Source organism: Barbus barbus, assembly GCF_936440315.1.
Source record: "Barbus barbus genome assembly, chromosome: 1".
Taxonomy (NCBI): Eukaryota; Metazoa; Chordata; class Actinopteri; order Cypriniformes; family Cyprinidae; genus Barbus; species Barbus barbus.
This window is the reverse complement of record NC_136729.1, coordinates 23,431,636-23,451,093: the sequence shown is the minus strand read 5'-3', so window position 1 is coordinate 23,451,093 and position 19,458 is coordinate 23,431,636. Positions and strand designations below refer to the sequence as shown.

General features: G+C 38.6%; 1 protein-coding gene across 1 annotated transcript in view; it reads right to left on the bottom strand.

Annotated features, from left to right (window-relative positions):
• Positions 1–19,458, bottom strand: part of LOC306851610 (centrosomal protein of 89 kDa-like) — a 104,021-nt gene that overhangs the window by 50,899 nt on the left and 33,664 nt on the right. Inside the window, 4 exon segments of the mRNA XM_079387995.1 lie at positions 7,106–7,195; positions 8,067–8,208; positions 14,178–14,345; positions 15,561–15,741. Coding sequence (XP_079244121.1) covers positions 7,106–7,195; positions 8,067–8,208; positions 14,178–14,345; positions 15,561–15,741 — 581 coding nt within the window.

The window sequence follows — 19,458 nt, the reverse complement described above, 5'->3', positions numbered from 1 at the left end:
GAGCCAATGGATATCACAACAGCAACGTGCAAACTTTGCGCAATAGTTATGCCGGTGAACTCTTAACTTTAGTCATACAGAAAGTGAAAGTAAAAAAAAAATGGCGTTTTCTAATGCTGCATTAACAGCGCATATTCTCAAGAGACGAATATACTTCAACATGTGCTGATAACAGTATAAATGAATCAACCTGTTTTTAAGACCATTGACAACAACAACATTACACATTTTTACACTATTTAGTTTACAGATGTCAGTTTAAATGTTTCAGTTTGTTTTATTCTATTCTGTTCTGTTCTATATCAGATGCTGCAGTTTGTTTTGATGTTATATTATATTATGTTAGGCCTATAGACTATTATAAACCTCTTATGCTCATCAAGGCTGTATTTATTTGATCAAAAATACAGAAAAAAACAGTAATATTGTGAAATATTATTGCAATTTCTAATATTGGTTTCCTATTTTAATATACTTTAAAATAATTTATTCCTGTTAAGCAAAACTGAATTTTCAGCATCATTACTCCAGTCTTCAGTGTCACACGATTCTTCAAAAATCATTCTAATATGCTGATTTATTATCAGTGTTGAAACTGTTGTGCTACTTAAGATTTTTTTGGAACCTGTGATCAGTAAGAAAAAAAAATTTGAGGGAACATTGGTAGTACATTTCATAGTAAACATGCAAAGATGTTGTAAAATTCAATATATTTTGAAGGATTACCAATATTTAAATAAATAAATAAAAGTTAACTCAAACTGCTTTAGGTCATCATAAGGGTTCAACTGACAGACATTTATGAGCCCCTGATGTAAAGGGACATCAGCTGTACTTCATCATATATACCATGTTTAAATCCATCTGAATGTAACAGATTTTCCCCAAACAATGGTGCAGAAAATAAGGAAAAAACTACAGATTGGCCTGCTTGTGATGACCCATAACTCACCTACAGTTCATCTATTATTCAGCCATCTGTGCAGAAGTATGTAGGAAAACTCCAGAAGGACATACGTGGTAAATCATAACTGTGCAGGACTTATGCAAAGGCAAATATATTTCTCAGCTGACTACTATTGCCCGCGCCCATACAGAGCTGCATATGGACCACATGATAATATATGAATGACCATGTGTACCTCATGCTGTGAGTGTGTGTGAGTGTCTAGAACAGAAACAGAAGAACAGAAGCTTATGGCAGTTTGTTCAGAAGGGCAGTAAGGAGAATGCCATTCTGACCCTTTGGGAAGAAACCACGCAATGAACACAAGCACACACAATACCCTGTCCTCTCACACAAATGCTTATACAAACAGACTCAAGTACAACTCTCAGGATACTGAATTGTAGAGACAATGCTATATATTGTAACTGTGTGCACTTTATCCTCAAAAATAGCTAGTTCTACGTGCTTGATCTCACTTTCTTTTACCATCTTGTGCTTCACCATGAGGTAGTGATTAGTGATTTTGTGCATGTATTTACTCTGCGTGAGTCTAGCATCTGTTCTTTCTAATTAGCCACCAGGAGACAGATGAAGAGAGAGAGACAAATAGAAAGAGTCAAGGAGAGATAGACAGAGAAAGAGAGGGAGTGGAGGGTGGAGGAAAGTGGCGAGAGAACACAACAGGGGGAAAAGAAGAAAAGGTAGGGAAAAAAGGGACAGAAAATGTGACCGAGGAAAAAAAGGAGAAAAATGAAAGAAAGCTGGAAGTGCGACAGAGAATCATAGGGGTCCCAAAAACACACACTGAATTATTAGAGGGATAATTCAGCCAAAAATGAAAATTATTTCATAAAAGTAGTCTATGACTCATGCATAAGCCTTCTGAAGCTATAAGAGAAACCGATTCAAATGTATCTTGTTATTCACTACCCTCCAGTGGTCTGTTAACTGCTGTGAGCAGATCATTGGGAACCGCAGGAGTCTGATTTGTGAATGAATCCTTCAGAACAGTTCTAAGAACTAGATCAACTGATTCACTGAAAAGACCTGATTCAAAAAATGACTCACTAGATATCACCTCAAGTAGATATGCATTAGCATTAGATGTATATGGACAACTTTTAAGTTACTTCTGGTGCTTTTTGAAGCTTATAAACAGTATTCATTGTTATTCTGAGGAACAAATTGATCATCAAAACAATTTATCTTTTTGTGTTATACAGATTTGAAACAACAAGAGGGTGAGTGAATAATAATTTTTTGGATTAACTATTCCCGTAATGACTGCAAATGCTTTTATTTACCCATGTTAAGTATGTAAAACATGAGCATGCACGTGAGAGAAAGCCTTTGAAATTCAATACATTTTCTCATTAAAAAATTAGTGACATACCCTGAGAGACGTCTACGGCTCACACATACGATGTGCAAAGGGAGGAGGTTAAGCAGAGAAAATGTAAATTAACCAGTGTAAATACTGCATTGAGGAAAATCTCTTTTAAAATACAACATTTATAATATATACAGACTTGTCAAATGCACTTTATAAGAGACTCAAACTAGCAGCACTCACATACATTTAAATCCAAATACACGTGACCCCTGATTAAGGCATCAGTGTTTTAAAACTCATTTGTCTTTTTCTTCGCAAAACACAATTGGTGATGTAACAGGTGAAAGCGGATGGTAATTAAGAGAAAATGGAAGAGAAGCAAATATTGGTGTATATAATTACAGTATGTGCTAAATCTTTAGCTGAAGAGACATCTGAAGAAGAGAGGAAAAGAGAGCAGAAGGAACAGAAAAGAGAATGAAAATATGAAAATAAGAGAGGGAAAAAGAGAGCACTTCAGGACAGATATACATAAGGACTGTCAATCTGTTCGTCTGTGATGAGACCAGCCACTGGTACAGAAAATAATCTAATCCATGCAATATCACAGCTCAGTGGTCTGCACAGTCACTTTAAAACGAATAAAACAGTCCACAAACAATCACGGCACCAACAGACAGGAATTTGTTTGCAGAAGTAAGATAAAAATACTTTAAAATACATAGAGAATTTAGAATGCAGAGCTCTCACACACTGTTTCCTTCTCAACTGCTAGAGTTACACTGAGTCTACATTGTAAATGAGCAGTGCACCATGACACAACAAAACTATAACAATCCCATTGTAACCAACAACACAACATAGCATGCTTAGCGTAAAGAGCTTTTTCATTACAATGGAAACAATCTAGCTGTGCTGCGCCACTTGCTGCTAGTGAAAAATGCTTAACAGAATATTTATATGCAGTGTCATGAATCAACGGCATTCATAAACAGCTTTAATGTGGCACTAAATCCTTCCCTCCATAACATATGGCATGGGTCGGCAAGTAAGTTTGGCATCGGGCCAAAAAAATTTTTACCAATAGATGGCAGGCCAGAACATAGTCAAAGGATAATTTAAGACATTAATTGATTAAAAATGCAACCAGAATTGCCTGTGACTGACTGTTACAATGTATTTTGTAACTGGTATAACTCGCAATTGCGAGTTCTAAAGTCAGAATTGCGAGTTAAAGTTCAGTTTTGAGAGGGGAAAAAGACTATGTTCTCAGAATTGCGTTTATATCAGAATTATGACTTTTTAACTCAGTTCATATCATGCAATTCTGAGAAAAAAAAAGTCAGCTGTCAGCTGAAAATATTCAGAAGGAACAAATAAATTCCTTGAGAAATATAACTTCCCGCTCATGTCCACTGCAGTCATCATAGCCTTCACATTCTTTCTGATTTGAGTGATCCTTTTCTATCTAGCTAGCTAAATATAGGCTATTTAACATGTGAATTCTTGCTAAATATGCAGTTATATTACGGGTCGTTGGCATGAATTGCACTTGAGATGGAGCGGTGATGGAGTGCTCTTGGAGCGAGTGAAAACCACGACGCTCCGACTTTTTAAAAATCCGCTCCTCGCTCCATTCAAAATCACACCGCTCCACTCGCGCTCCGCTTCGCTCACATACGCTGATTGTGAGTAACTGCTGCTGTTATGACAGATCTATTTCAGAAACAGCCGCTATCAAAATAATCTGGCTACAGGCCAGATATTATTGCTGGCGGGCCAGCAATAATATCTGTTATTAGGTTATTAGGACAAACTCTTGACCATAGTTTGATTCTTTATTACACATTTGGGCTAGTTCTGCCTACTACCAATACAGCTCATATTTTACAGTGTTTAATTCTGCTAAATCTGAAAAACATAGTGCTGATAAAAAGCTGATTATCCATATAGCTCCATATAGCTCATTCACCATAGGTACAATCTGTATGTCTATGGCATAAAACTCACACTTGGCTTAAAAAATTACTTTTGGACTGCTTTTTCCATCGCAGTAGAAAAAAACAGGTAGTGGAGCTCACTCAAGGGAAATATCACAAATATAGACTGACACTTTCATTCAATGCTGTCCAATCACACAGAGGTCCATCCTCATGGACACAGGCAGCATCTGAACTGTTAAACGAGAGAGGGAAACATTCACTCTGCAACTGAAATAACCCTCCATTTGAATGTTAATTATAGACCTGCTGAGTGTGAGGGGCTTGTGTCTCTGGATTGACCTCTTATTGGATATGTCGGACGGGCAAGGTCATTTAATTAGACTATATGTTTGTGTGCATGTCAGCATTCTCTGTGTGTGTCTTAGACTTTCTCTGTCTCCTTGTTGAATCTTTCATAAGCGTGTTAAAGCAAAGCAATCAATGCTAAAACTAACTCCTGCCCCTCAGCATGCTCTTCCTACAAACATACCTCATGGTTTCTGTGTGAGTGGGTGATACTTTATTTTAAAGGGGTCCTATTATGCTTTTTCACTTTTTGAATTTTAGTCAGTCTGTAGTGTGTATGTTTGGACATAAAAAAATCTACAAAGTTACAAATCTCAAAGTCCACACCAAAGGGAGATATTTCGTTTTTAAAAATTCCCTTTTTAAGAACTACAGCGAAAGGCTCGTTTGGACTACAGCATTGTTTTCTGGTGTTTGTGACGTCACAAAGTGAACAATTAGAATATCATTAAATAAATCCCGCCTTCGGAAATTCTAATGGTTGGCGGGTGGGGGAGAACGCTTGGTTGAGCTTGTTTTTTTTTTCCCACTGTATTTCTGAAGGAAATCGACTGTCTTCAGAAAATTATGGATGTCATTTTCATTTCATCTTGCATATAATGTCTGATAAAGCAGCATTTTTGAGCAGAGCTCTGTTTTGTGTACAGCGTTACCAGGGAAACCTCGATTTCTACCATAGACTGTAACAGCGCCTCCTGCTGGCAGATAATTCATTTGCATATGTACGCCGCCACAAATAGTGTGGGACTATGGTATAAATAAATTCAACTGTATAACAGTTTCACTGCAATTCATGTTATAATGTTAGAATTAAAGAACAATAAACATAATACATATTACCGTTGCACTTATCTGTACATAGTAAATACAGTTATTTTTAAGCTGTTGACATCCTATCTAAAATGTGATTTAGCCCAAAAAAAAACAAAAAAACAATAACGTTACCACTTTAATATGTCTTGCAATATCCGTGCGTGCAAAGGTTTGCACGATCCTCTTGTTCAATATTCTCGGGGTTGCGGCTTTGCCAAAGGGCAGGGCAGTACTGAAACACCATCTAAAAACCACGGTCACATTAGACTTTGAGCAGGCGAAATTCCCTCGGATGCTGCAACAGTCGTGATATGACATCATGTTCTGCAGCGTCTTTTTAAAAACTAAAATTCAACACACAACCAACAATAATACACCTAAAATGTAAAAACATACAATCTACTCCACTCTCCTGCAGCGCTGCAGTTTTAAATTTATGTTCTTTTAATTCAGATAGGAGGTCATGCTGTGAGGCATCGATCTTCCGTTGGTCTCACAGTGTCACGTGATGCGAATTCGCAGGCCAGAGTTCACCAAGCTTGAACTTTGCTACGCAGCAGAATGCTAAAAACTTTTCGCACGAGTTTGCGTTTCCGTCTGACGCATTCGCATGCATATGAATGGAAGTAAATGGAACGAAAATAGTGATGGGTCGTTCTTGAACGATTCTTTAATGTGACTCGGGAAGAACGAGTTGTCTCTGGGAGTGATTCGTTCAGTCGCGCATGCGCTACATCCTATAGGTTCTGCACTGAATTATTTCACCTGTTTCGAGTCTTCGGGTTTTTCGAGTCGTTCGTTCATCACGTGACAGTCTCATACGCGTAACCTATGTAGTCTGAGCCGGAAAGAGAATTAATTAGTTCATCTCCCGAGTCTTCGGGTTTGAGTCGTTCATTCATCACGTGACAGCCTCATAAGCTAAACCTACGCAGTTAGGTCACCCTGTATAGATCAACTAACACGGTCATTATAAAAGTGTTTAAACTACCAAATACATCTACTTGCACATATTTCAGAATCGGAATATCAGATATTTCATAATATAGTGAGAATGTTTGTGCATATTAATAATAAAAAAAGGAAAAACAAAATAAAAGTGATCCATGTGCCATACAGCGCTATTGTGGCTGTCGTTATAGTTGCACCGCCTCTACTGCCGTGACTCCTGAAAAACTTTTTAATTCCACATCGCTCCATCACGCTCTCAATGGTTCCGCTTCTCAGCTATCAATGAGAGGACAGTCTGTACTTCCTCAACCGACAACGAAACAGCCATTTTTTGGTTGTTAAAAGAAAGGTGCGCTCATTCAAAACAGTTGCGTTCGATCCTTCGCTGGCTGTGCTGATTTAAATCTAGCGGGTCTGTTGTGTCTCGTGCCGCAAGTTCAAATGACGCCCAAAAAAAAAAAAGTTCAAAAAGACGCAGGCAGTGACGATTTTCGCCGGCCAATCAGTGATCAGCAGGGTTTACACGTCACGTTTTAGTAACGGTACGGCTCACTTGGAACCTCGGCCGAGGTGGTACTAAAAAAGTACCAGGTATCAGGTACTGTACCCAGTGGAAAACCCCCCAAAAGTGAGCTGTACTGAACCGTACCATGCCGTACCATGCAGTGGAGCGCCATTAGTGTGCCCTGGCCTTGTGGTTGAGAACCATTGCATTCTTCGTTTTTCTAGAATCTACAATCTGAAGCTCATTGTAAGGAAGCAAAGCCTCACCTTTACTTTTTCTTGAAGTTTTCCCAGGCTGACAGTGCTTTCTATGATGCGTGTGAGGATGCCTTGCTTGTCTTTCTCTAGAGATGAAGCCTGAGGATGGAGAAAGGGAACAGGAAGAGTTACACAGCTACAGGGAGGCAGATTGAGGAAAAAGAGGGACATTGAGGATAGCCATCATTAAAGAGAAGTTGTAAGGACAAGAGCCGGGAAAGAGAGACAGAGTTGCCAGTTACTTTGATAAAAATTGGAAAACAGCAAAGCAAGAGCAGCAGAGCAAACATTTAAAAGTTTGTCTAGACTTATGGGTTCTAACATTCTGTTGAGTACAAACATTTCCCCGAGCGTCAGTGAGGCTCACTGCTTGGAAAAAGAGGACTATGAAACTTTCATAATCCCCACGCTTAAGGCTCTGCCTTAAGTTGCTGTGTGAAACGATTCGATGCAGGGTTTCAATGTAAAATCTTAAGGCAGATGAATTCAGGGAATATGGTGTGTCCTCGGCTAAAACATGCTTTGTAAGTTCAAATAAAGTGAGAGGAGTTGTGCATTTATTATATGAGATAGTGTGAACCTTTCATAAAACAGTAATTGGGGCCCAACTGTTTGCTGCCCGTGACTTGTCATGCATACAGTTATTAAGGTACTTTTTTACTGGTAGAGAGGGGCAATGATAAGGTTACCTCCATATGGGTAACTAGAACATGAATTATTCCAATATTCTTTCATTTATTAAATACTTTCAATAAAAAAACTTGATCTTGTGTAGGAACAGTTCTCAGGGATGACCATTTCCAATTGGCACATTAATGAAAAGCACAACTATAACCTCTGAAACCATCTTATGTTACCTAAGTTATCTGGTGTAGAAGCAGAGAACTAACAAGAGCCAGAGGTCACGACACATGGAGATGTAAACAGATGGCAGCTTGCACAGCATGCATGTAAGTTTCTGTAGAAGTACCATGTGCATGAGTTGATCTCTTTCATAGGTGGTTCTTTCTGCAAGTGTGAAAATGTTGGCAAGGTACTGATGAGCGATGAGCTCTTTCTCTAAAGAGTCTTCAACCTGTTGCTTCAGGCCACTTATATGCCTCTGAGCTTTCCTAAGGAGGGAGAGACAGTCAGAGGATAAGGACACGAATGAGAACCCAAATTTAAAATCTTACACAAGTCAGTATTTATGTGAGTTTATAATATATACAGTGGGGAAACCACACTGAATATCTGCTATTGAAAATCTAACTTTAAGTTTCAGAATTTTGAAAAATGTAAAACATAGGATATCTAATTAAAAAGACATACTATATGTAAATTTCAGCATTTACTGCAAGCACATTTGTAAAACTGACTATTTGAACGAACATTTCCTTGCTTTCTTAAATATACTCAGCTCACATAGGGAAACACGGATCATCAGGGTTTGTACACATTTGTGGAGTTTACCTGCTGTCATTAAAACTATAGCCATATATATAACCCATACATACACATAACTATATATGCATAGTACACACACAAATACATATACATACACATACATATATATTTTTTTCTTTTGCAATAAAACATCAAAATTGATAGTAAATACATTCCTATTTCAAATAAATGCAGTTTTTTTTCCTTTATATTCATAAAACAACAAATGGATGTGGCAACACCACATCCATTTTCAACATCGATAATAATAAGAAATGATTATTAAGCAGTAAATCAGCATATTAATATGATTTCTGAAGGATTATGTGACACTGTGGACTGAAACAATGGCTGCTGAAAATTCAGCTTTGCCATCATAATAAAATTATGTTTGAAGAATAACATTATGTTTGAAAATATATTAAAATAGAAAAATATATATTTTAAAAATATTTCACATATTACCGTTTTACTCTTCTCTTGATTAAAAAAAGCTCACATCCTTTTCCCTACAAGCTCTCATTAATGTCTGCCATTTAAATGTAATCCTAATTCTAGCCTTAATAAGTCACCAACTGAGTGGCCTAAATCTTTCAGTAAGCAGTTCCCCTGAATCAGAGAACTGATATTGGTTGTTTTCTTGATTTAGAGTTTCATTGTCATCTCTCCTCTAATGCAGCGGCTGCTATTACACTTCCTGTCTGTTCTCCTTCTGTTTCTGTTAGTGATCGACCGATATTGATTTTTTTATAACCGATACCGATACCGATTATTGGCATGTCTATGTGCCCGATAACCGAGATGCAGAACCGATATTTATTTACTGTTATAAAGTAAATAAATGACTGCGTGAAGTAAGTCCATACTTCACTTTGGTTTTACCTCCTTTCAGTCATCTTAACAAAATTTTTTTTGAGAATTAGCAGTCTTTCATGCAGAGCTCTAGACTCATTCTTCCCACTGATCTCACTTTTGCGCACGAGCACATCATTTGGTTGCAATTTGTTTTTTGTTTTTGCTACAACATTTGATTAATCAATGCATGCTGATGAACTTTTATCATAGTTTATAGTTATATGGTAACGAAAGTTTTCAACATTCAACTCGTTCTTTTTCAACTGTATTATTTGTGATTTAAATTTTGTGAACAGGAATTCCTTTTTTCGTGCGCTTTTTACTTTCAAATTTGTGATCTTGGTGTCACATTTTACAAGAAAAGATCATTGTCTGTTTTGCTTATATCTATACACCTTTAACTTTTTAAGACTAAAACAAAAGATGGATTCATTTCTTAATTAAAAAGCGCAACAACAATAAAACAGTACGTTGACAATGACAAACTCTTACATAACATTTATCAACAAAAACGAATAAGATGAGGCATGGCATAGGACACACCACATGCTGTACTATATACCTAGTATATTACAGAATGTTTAGCAAACTCTGAGGAAGCAAATAAATATTAATATATATATATATATATATATATATATATATATATATATATATATATTTAATTAAGGAAAGCAGCATAACCTGAGGTAAACAGCAAAGATAACAAGCTTCTCAAAACGAAAACAAAAAGAAAAGTAAAACTAAACTGGCTGTAGCTGACAGGACTTGCATGTTTTTTCTACAAGAATTCCAACCACGGTCACTTTCTCTGGTTTAAGAAGCGGTCTTTTACTTTAGTTTGAAAACAAATCCATCCGTTGCGCTCCATCCGCGACGCGCACCTTCACGCTCCTGCTGACGCAGCGAGTATAAACCAGGCTCTACCCACGCTCGCGCTGAAAGCACCTCTCTTCACGTGATCACTGAAATCTGACTCCTGCTATAATGTGCTGCGGTTGGCAGCGCGCGCTGTATGAAGCAGACGCTTTGGGGTAGCGCAGACCTGGCACTCGTACAAATGCGACCACGTCAAATTTTAACTCGCAAACAATTACCATTTTGGTCGCAGTATAGAGCCCTGTCATGTTAAATGTAATCTTCGTATTACAACAATAAAAAACATTTTATTTATAAAAAGCTTTAGCAGCAACACTAATATTAGCAGTAAGCAAAATGAACATAGAAAGTCTAATGTTTTCAAATGGAGAAAATAAATAAAGGACAGGAGTCATATCAACTTCATTTTTAACTTCATTTTTAAAAACAGTTTTTTAAGCTGTTTAATAGGATAGAGAGTGAAGAATAATTCACTGGATAATGTTAATTCACGGAATAATATTCTCTGGAATATTGGAATATAACAAGCATTGTATTTTATTGCATTTCTCAACTGGCATGCTCTAAATTATGCTGCTGACAGCGCGGTTTATCTGTGCCTTTACACAGAACTATAGGCTACTCAAACTGCAATCGATCGCGGAGATAATAAATAATTAATTTCCATAGAGTTGTATTAATTTAGATGTTTATAAACGAAATAATGGTTATATAGTAAGTGTTAATACAATTTAGGGTGCTTCAAAAAAGTGAATCTTGTTAAAAGTTACATGCGGTGTCCGAGCTGGAGCATTTCTTGAGCATCAACCGCTGAGTGAACTGGAATATGAAAGCGGCTTCACGAGACTAATGATGAGCATATAGACAACGAGAGAATTACATTCAATGCTTTTCTTTCCAACGTGCAATCATTCATGGCTGTATTATTTAATTCATGCAAAGTTACCCCTGCTGAAAAAACCAGCTTAAACCAGCCTAAGCTGGTTGGCTGGTTTTAGCTGGTTTAAGCTGGAAATAGCTGGTTTTAGCTGGTCTCCCAGCCTGGCCAGGCTGGTCAGGCTGGTTTTAGCTGGTCTCCCAGCCTGTCTAGGCTGGTCAGGCTGGTTTTAGCTGGTTGGTCAGCTGGCCTTCCAGCCTGGTTAGGCTGGTTTTAGCTGGTCTCCCAGCCTGTCTAGGCTGGTCAGGCTGGTTTTAGCTGGTTGGTCAGCTGGCCTTCCAGCCTGGTTAGGCTGGTTTTAGCTGGTCTCCCAGCCTGTCTAGGCTGGTCAGGCTGGTTTTAGCTGGTTGGTCAGCTGGCCTTCCAGCCTGGTCAGGCTGGTTTTAACTGGTCTCCCAGCCTGTCTAGGCTGGTCAAGCTGGTCTCCCATCCTGGCCAGGCTGGTTTTAGCTGGTCTCCCAGCCTGGTCAGGCTGGCCAGGCTGGTTTCAGCTGGTCTCCCAGCCTGGTCAGGCTGGTTTTAGCTGGTCTCCCATCCTGGCCAGGCTGGTTTTAGCTGGTCTCCCAGCCTGGCCAGGCTGGTCAGGCTGGTTTTAGCTGGTCTCCCATCCTGGCCAGGCTGGTTTTAGCTGGTCTCCCAGCCTGGCCAGCTAAAACCAGCCAAGACCAGCCTGACCAGCTGAAACCAGCTAAAACCAGCCTGACCAGCTAAAAATGTGGTCAAAACCCCTCTAAAACCAGCCTGATAAACCAGCTATGACCAGGCTGGGAGACCAGCTAAAACCAGCCTGGCCAGCTTAGGCTGGTTTAAGCTGGTTTTTTCAGCAGGGACGTCTTTATTGGGAGAGTACTTGACGGATTATCTATGTGACTCCGACTTCACGAGACTAATAGACCACAGAGAGAATTAAATTGAGCGCTTTTATTTCCACCATGTGCTAATTCATGGCTGTGTTATTTCAGGCAAAGTTATAGCCTATCTTTATAGGGACAGGGCTTGACAGAGTATCTTATTTATCATATTTCTTAGAGCCAAGTTGCATTTAAACTATATCAGGCATTTATGTAATACATCTAATTTGTGCATTAATGCCTGTAATATTAAATAGTTTACTAACTACAGCAAATCAAGTACCTGCACGCCGTTGCTGTCTTGTCTCCCCTCAGATGCGCTGCAATTGCGATCCTGCGCGCAATTCTGAAAACGTCCACAAGATGGCGGTGTTTATCGGGGAATCCGATATTACAAAACCGATATTCGATTATGAAAAAAATAAATATCGGGAAAAATATCGGTAAATCGATATATCGGTCGATCTCTAGTTTCTGTAGCTCTCTGGCCAAAATAATCTGTCTCAGTTTCTGTGGACTATTACTCATCCTGATCTGCCTCCTCCCAGCTAAACATGCTCTTGCAGTCAGAAACATCAAACCTCAAAATTGTAACTTTATAGAGTGTGCTAAATGTCATGTTTCACTATATTTTCCACTGCAGTTTTCTTCACTCAGATTGACAAAAGACAGAAAGTGCTTATTATTTCAAATGCAGAGCTTTGGTATCAAATCATTGTTAGTTGATCTTAACTGTAGCATTTGGACTAATCAGACCTTTTTACACCTCTAGGGCCGGGCTTCGGTCCAATTTCCACGTCATAGTTCAGATGCGGGCCGGGCCTCGGGCCTGTTTTGGGTTTCTCCTTATTTTTATATTGTAGACGTCTATCGATTAGTGATGAAACAAATTGCCGCGCTGGTGGAAACAACACGAGACCGTGCCGTGACTGAGAGCAGCAGCGTGCGCAAGTGACTTCAGCGCAGCGGAATAGTTCTGCGTTCAAATGCACGCAATAGGCTAAAGCTTGCTGCAAAACCCCAGCAAACATAACCATGAATGTGTCTGCGGAAATATTAAGGAGATATTTGAATTATTTACTAATAAACTAATGTTTTCTGAGTCCGTGCCGCAAGGATGAAGTTGCTGATCCTAACTCGCCGTCTCCTCATTAGATGCGCCTTTAGAGAGAAATATGCATCTTTATTGATTATGATTAAGATTATAATAAAAGAGTTTTTGTTTTCGATTTTTTTTTATTTCGTTAAGTGATAATTTAAAGCTTGTGAGGCATGTATTCGCTCAGCTTCGGTTCATTTTTGTGAAGCGCTCCTGTTCAAGACGGCAGAAAGCACATCATGTTTGTTTTCTTTGTTTTATAAAAGAACTACCTTTTGTTGGTATTGTGAGTGCACACAAATACAAGTAGACCCTTTACAGGTCCAAATGATGTATTACTCTTACCTTTATCAAAAAAAATAAAAATGACGGTGTAGGCTATTTTAATTTGTTTCCACTGAAAAAAATGCAAGTGTTTGCTGGTGCCTCCATGTCCTGCAGAGCGCGCTTCTACTCTCCGCACAAACTTAGATATAGGCTAGCGCACATTATTATTATAGCGCAGGTTTAAGGTTTAAACATTGTTATATACTTGAACTGTTTTAGTATATCTATAGATTTCATTTTAGGCAAGTCATGATGATATGAGAAGGCTAAATTGATCAAACATAGGCTATGATCAGCTCATGATCATAATTGGCCAAGGAAATATCCTTTCTAAGAGTTGATATGAACTTGCACTGAATGTTCGTTGGACGGACAGATCAGTTGATGGCAATTTAATTCTGCTACAGTTATTACTGTCAGTCGATATAAATAATTGTAATTAATCATAATTAATTGTAATTATTTATATGCAATCCCCTTTTGAGCTAAAATTTGCTACATAACCCATCCATCCTACATTAGCCAGAATAAACAGTCTGGCCCCAACTCAGCACAAAGGGCTTTGAGAACATTGCAAAAATTACTCACTTCCATACACACCAGGGAGAGAGTGAGAAAGGCAGAAACAAAAGAAAGAAATCTGCACATTAAAAGTGTCTTCTGTACATTTGCATGTGTGTGTGTTCATATGTCTTTATATGTGCGCACCTGTTAGCTTGCTGTGAAAGCTGGAGCTCTGTTTCCATGTGCTTGATGTGTGTGTTAAGGCTGGTTTTGTCCAGCAGCAGAGTCTTTCTCTCTGCCTCCAGCGCATTCACACGAGCCAACAGCTCTTCAACCTCACTATTCTTCACCCTCTCATGATCCTGCAACTGTCTGAAATGAAAACACATGCGCGACTGAGTGAAAGGCTCATAAGAAAGAAGAAATCAAGGTTAAAGCATTCAACTTTACAAATGGAGTAAACAACATTGCTATGCTATTCCAAGGTGCTTTCAGCAATCCTTGTTTATGTTGTGTTGTCTGATATGGCATCTTGGAATAAATGACATCTACAAAAGTGTTCAGTTAAAGATGCATTTTGTGTGTCTAAACAAAGTATCCGTATGTTTGAGTATGTGTGTGTGAATAAGTTAGTGTCCTTGTGTGTGATGAGTACATATGTGCTCATTTCATTTATTCTATATTTTCATTTGTCACCTCACTCACAGAAGGGTAAGAATGTGTAGGCTGTTTCTTTCGCATTTCACACTGTCAGGTAGAAAAAAAAAAAAAAAAAAAAAAAAAATGGAAAAAGCTATTTTTCTCACCCTTCATATTTCTCTAAGTTAGTTCTAGTGCTGTCAAACGATTAATCGCATCAAAAATAAAAGTTTTTGTTTACATAATATATGAGTGTGTACTGTGTATATTTATTATGTATATACAAACAGATGCATTTATATATTTAAGAAAAATATGTTATGTTTATATATTAAATATATTTGTATATAATATAAAATATAAATGTATATACATGTAAATATTTTCAAAATATATACTGTATGTGTGTGCATTTATATATACATAATAAATAAACACAGTATACATACAGCACTAGGGGCAGTCGTGGCCTAAAGGATAGAGAGTTGGACTTGTAACCCGAAGGTTGTGGATTCGAGTCTCAGGTCCGGCAGGGACTGTAGGTGGAGGAGTGAATAACCAACACTCTCTCCACCCTCAATACCACGACTGAGGTGAGACTCTTGAGCAAGGCACCAAACCCCCAACTGCTCCCCGGGTGCCGCATCATTGGCTGCCCACTGCTCCGGGTGTATGTTTACTACTGTGTGTACACTTGGATGGGTTAAATGCAGAGCACAAATTCTGAGTATGGGTCACCATACTTGGCCACACACCACTTCCCTTTCCCTTTTCCTAGTTAGTTCCAAAATTAATGAGACATCCCACAAAAAATTAAACAAAAATAATATATATATTCCGGAGTAACTGAAGTACAATACTCCACACTACCTTCCCTCACTTAATACTCACAGAAATCCTCTCGCTGCAAACCCTCTCATACTTCAGCATGGAATGCAAGTTTGGTACCTTTTGAGTTTGTCAGTCACAGCATTGTGTTCAGCCAAGCTCAGAGAGTGTTCTTGAGCCAAGCACACTCTCTGAAACTCTGTCTTCAGGGCATGGTGCTCTTTATGCTCCACCTCTAGCTCTTTCTCCAGAGCCTGTTTCTCGGACTCCAACAACATCAGCTGTTTGGACACTTTACACACTACACACAAATAAAGAGTTGTTTTATATTCATAACTATATGAATAACAAGCATGCAGTATATGCTGAAGGCAAACATTAAGGAACATGCTGAACATATACTGTACAGGTAAAAGATATAGTACATGTATAGGAAGTCAGGATCTTAAGATTAACCATCTTTAAGAAAGATGAGATCTAAATATCTCAAGCGATTATTTTCCTTCGTGTGATTCCAAGTTATGTACTATTCCAGAACTACATGTTCTTCAATTAAAACAAAAGTTATTTGGAAAAAAATGTAAATGATCTTGATTTTTATGTTTTTTGTATTTTCATTAATCATTAATAATACTTTCACTGATGGCATACAATCGGAAACAGCAGGAGTTGTCTCCGTCGGCTTCTCCAATTAAGAAGAAATCCAAATTACCGACCACAAGCGATATGATGGACAAGATGGCGAACACTGTTACTCACTTTGAGGACATTCTAAGACCCGAGTTGACGGCGATGCAGAACGAGTTCGCTTCTCACGTCAGTTGTTCAGTCGCTATGCTCTAAACTGGATCTTCTTACAGGGGAGATGAGAGAACAAAAGAAAGTTGTTGCAGATCACGATAGGCGAGTAGCCGTGCTCGAGCACCAGCTTGTGGACTTACAGGATCTCAAAAGGCACAGCAATCTGCATCTGGTTGCATCTGGTCGGTAGCGATCTGATTTTTGAAAAGAAAGATCGCTACCGACGTGGCTCCCATCTCTGGCGGGCAAAGAGATTGTAGTGGAGCGAGCGCATCGTGTGTACACAAGTCTCTCCTCAGATAGTGCTAAACCACGGGTTTTCATCTTTAAACTGCTGCAGTACACGGACAGGGAGCTCATTCTGCGGGCCGCCAGACTTCATGCCCCGGTGAAAACGTCCAACGGAGCAGCACTGTCTTTCTTTATAGATTTTTCTCCAGTCACCGCAAAAAGAAGAAGTGCATTTGCGCCAATTAGGAAGGAAATGAGAGACGCTGGCATCCAGAATTTTCTTCTTTATCCTGCAACGCTGAAGGTCATTCTCAAATCAAGGTGAACCTAAAATGCTACACTCCCCAGAAGCAGCAAGAGTTTTTCTCAGATCCCATTCATCCACCAACACTCAGTGAACTTCAGCTGGACATTTGCGGTCTAATCGGAGAAGAGATGCTCTAAATGGCTGGGTGACTGTCTCTTTCACTGTTCACTTTAATGTTCACTTCTTAATTCATAGTTACTAGAAGCTTTCATTGTGCATACAGTATTTTGTACTGATTATGATGTTATTTTATTTATGTTTCTAGTTGTATTCCTTCTCTCTCCCTTTTTTTATTTATATATTTATTTATTTATTTTTTATTATTATTTATTTTTTTAAATAGACATTTTACCTAGTCAATATGTGACTATGGGGCCAATGTTGGTGCTACAGTAATGTGCAGGTTTTTGTTGACGGCACGGACCATATTAAGGGGTGCTGGCAGATCCAGGTTTGTTCTTGGTTTGATCGGCCATAGTTCATGGGAATCTATTTATATATTTTTTGAATGGTAACGGGGAGGGTGGGGGGTGGTTTAATGGTAGACTCAACTGGTTTTATTCTCAAACTTGTATTTTGTCTTAGTACAGTAATTCTGTTTGATACCTATGACTGACCTTAATATTCTGAGTTGTATTTGGCCTAAATGGCCCTCACAAACATACAGGTTTTCTGGATCTTTTGCGAAGAAGAAAGACTGATATAGTGTTAGTTCAAGAATCCCATTTGAAAGAGGAGGATATACACAGGTGTAATAAGTTTTATGCAATGGTATCTCACTCATCTTTGGATACTAAAACCAAGGGTGTCCTAATATTGGTGCAGAAGACTTTAAATATTACTATTTTAGATAAAGTTTGTGATACAGACGGTAGAATAACACATATAAAAACAATAGTGGAGAATAGGAATATTGTATTTCTTTCAGTTTATGCCCCTTGTACTCCTGACCCTACTTTTTTCTCTGTTTTGTCAACCTATCTCTTGACATTTTCGGATTTTGAAATTGTATTGGATGCAGATACGAATTCTGTAATGTTGCATATCCTAGACAGGTCTGGACCAAAGGAATCACACTCTCAAGGTTTTTTTTTTCTTTTTTTTTCTGAATATGAATGTGTCATCTTTTCCTAAGGGTAATCTCTGTTCGCTAGGATCTTTAGGCACGTTTTCGCATTGTTTTTTTGGGGGGGAGTGCCCTTCTCTCATATCTTTTTGGACTCAGCTCTCACAGGACCTGTTATATTTGTTGGGTACTGAGATATGTTTGACGCCGCGCCATTTTTTCATTTTTTGAATGACTTTTGGGACTTCACCTTGTCCATCCAACAAAGATCTTTACTGTTAGCTGCTCTCACAGCAGCAAAAAACTGCTGGTCAACCGTTGGAATCCTCCTCACACAATGGACGGACGAACCTGGACTGTGTGTTTGTTGGACATTGTCTCGATGGAACTCTCAACTTCTCGTATACATGGATCTAGTGTGGAAACTATAAGTTTGTGTCATTCAGCGTTTGATGTTGTGTCATCTTTTCTGGAATCCATGTGAAAATTATTTTACTATGGGTTGGGGTGGGTCCTGAATTTGCACAGTTGTTTTTTTTTTTTTGTTACTGCTGTTTCAGGAAGAAAATTTAAAGGTGCCATAGAATGCATTGATACAGTATTTTAAATTGTTCTCTGATATCTACACAGAAGGTATGTGGCTTAGGTAAGGGCAAAAAATCTCCAGAAACGATTTTACATGTCCATTTACAACCCTAGGATTTCTCCCTAGAATGAAACGGTCTGTTATTGGCTTATTTGGCAGGGTCATGAATAATAATGAGCTCTGCTCTGATTGGCTGTTTCACAGTACGGCTCATCAGCAAGAAGGAAGCACAGGGAGGAAAATATATATTTAAATACTTTCTCTCGCAGTCGGGTAAATATACTGTATATAAAACGCGGGCATCAGGGAGCCGTTATTAATATGCGAGGCATTGAAACTGCTTTTGAACGATCCATCGATCGCGTTATAGTTTCACTTTCAAGAGACGCGATCACACAAACTATGTTTACATTATGGAGCAACAGTACTTACCACACATTTCACAAGATCAGATGCTTGTCAGTGGTGCTCAGGATCTGTAAGTCATTCGCCATCATCCTCATCTCTCCTTACTGAGAGTGAAATCTTATGTACTGTAACAGGCTACCGCTAGCAAGGAGCTAACCATGTCCCTTTAGTGGCTCGCGTTATTTGCTTTCTGTGCCTTTCTGAATACAGACACCAACCCATCCCTGCACTTCACACCCCCTGCACGGCCTGGAACATAAAATTTATTTTGTTATTTTCGCTGTTGTCCGCGCTTGTTTATTTACAATACCTGCAGAGCTTCTGATGGTTCGGCCGGCTTAGAACAAGGGCGGGTTTATGCAAATGTTGGGGGCGTAGTGATCCCGACTGTTGCGTCACAGTCGGTGTTATGTTCTGATTCGCCTGTTTTTCAGTGGTCTTTTTTAATCACGAGATTTACATATGAAGGAGAAAACTATGGTGTTTGAGGCTCACTGTAAGTCATTTCCATGTACAGAACTGTTATTATTTAAATATGCCAGGGTAAAGACAGTTTTTCATTCTATGGCACCTTTAATAAAAAGTTGTTAACAACAACAACAAAAAAATATTAGTGAGC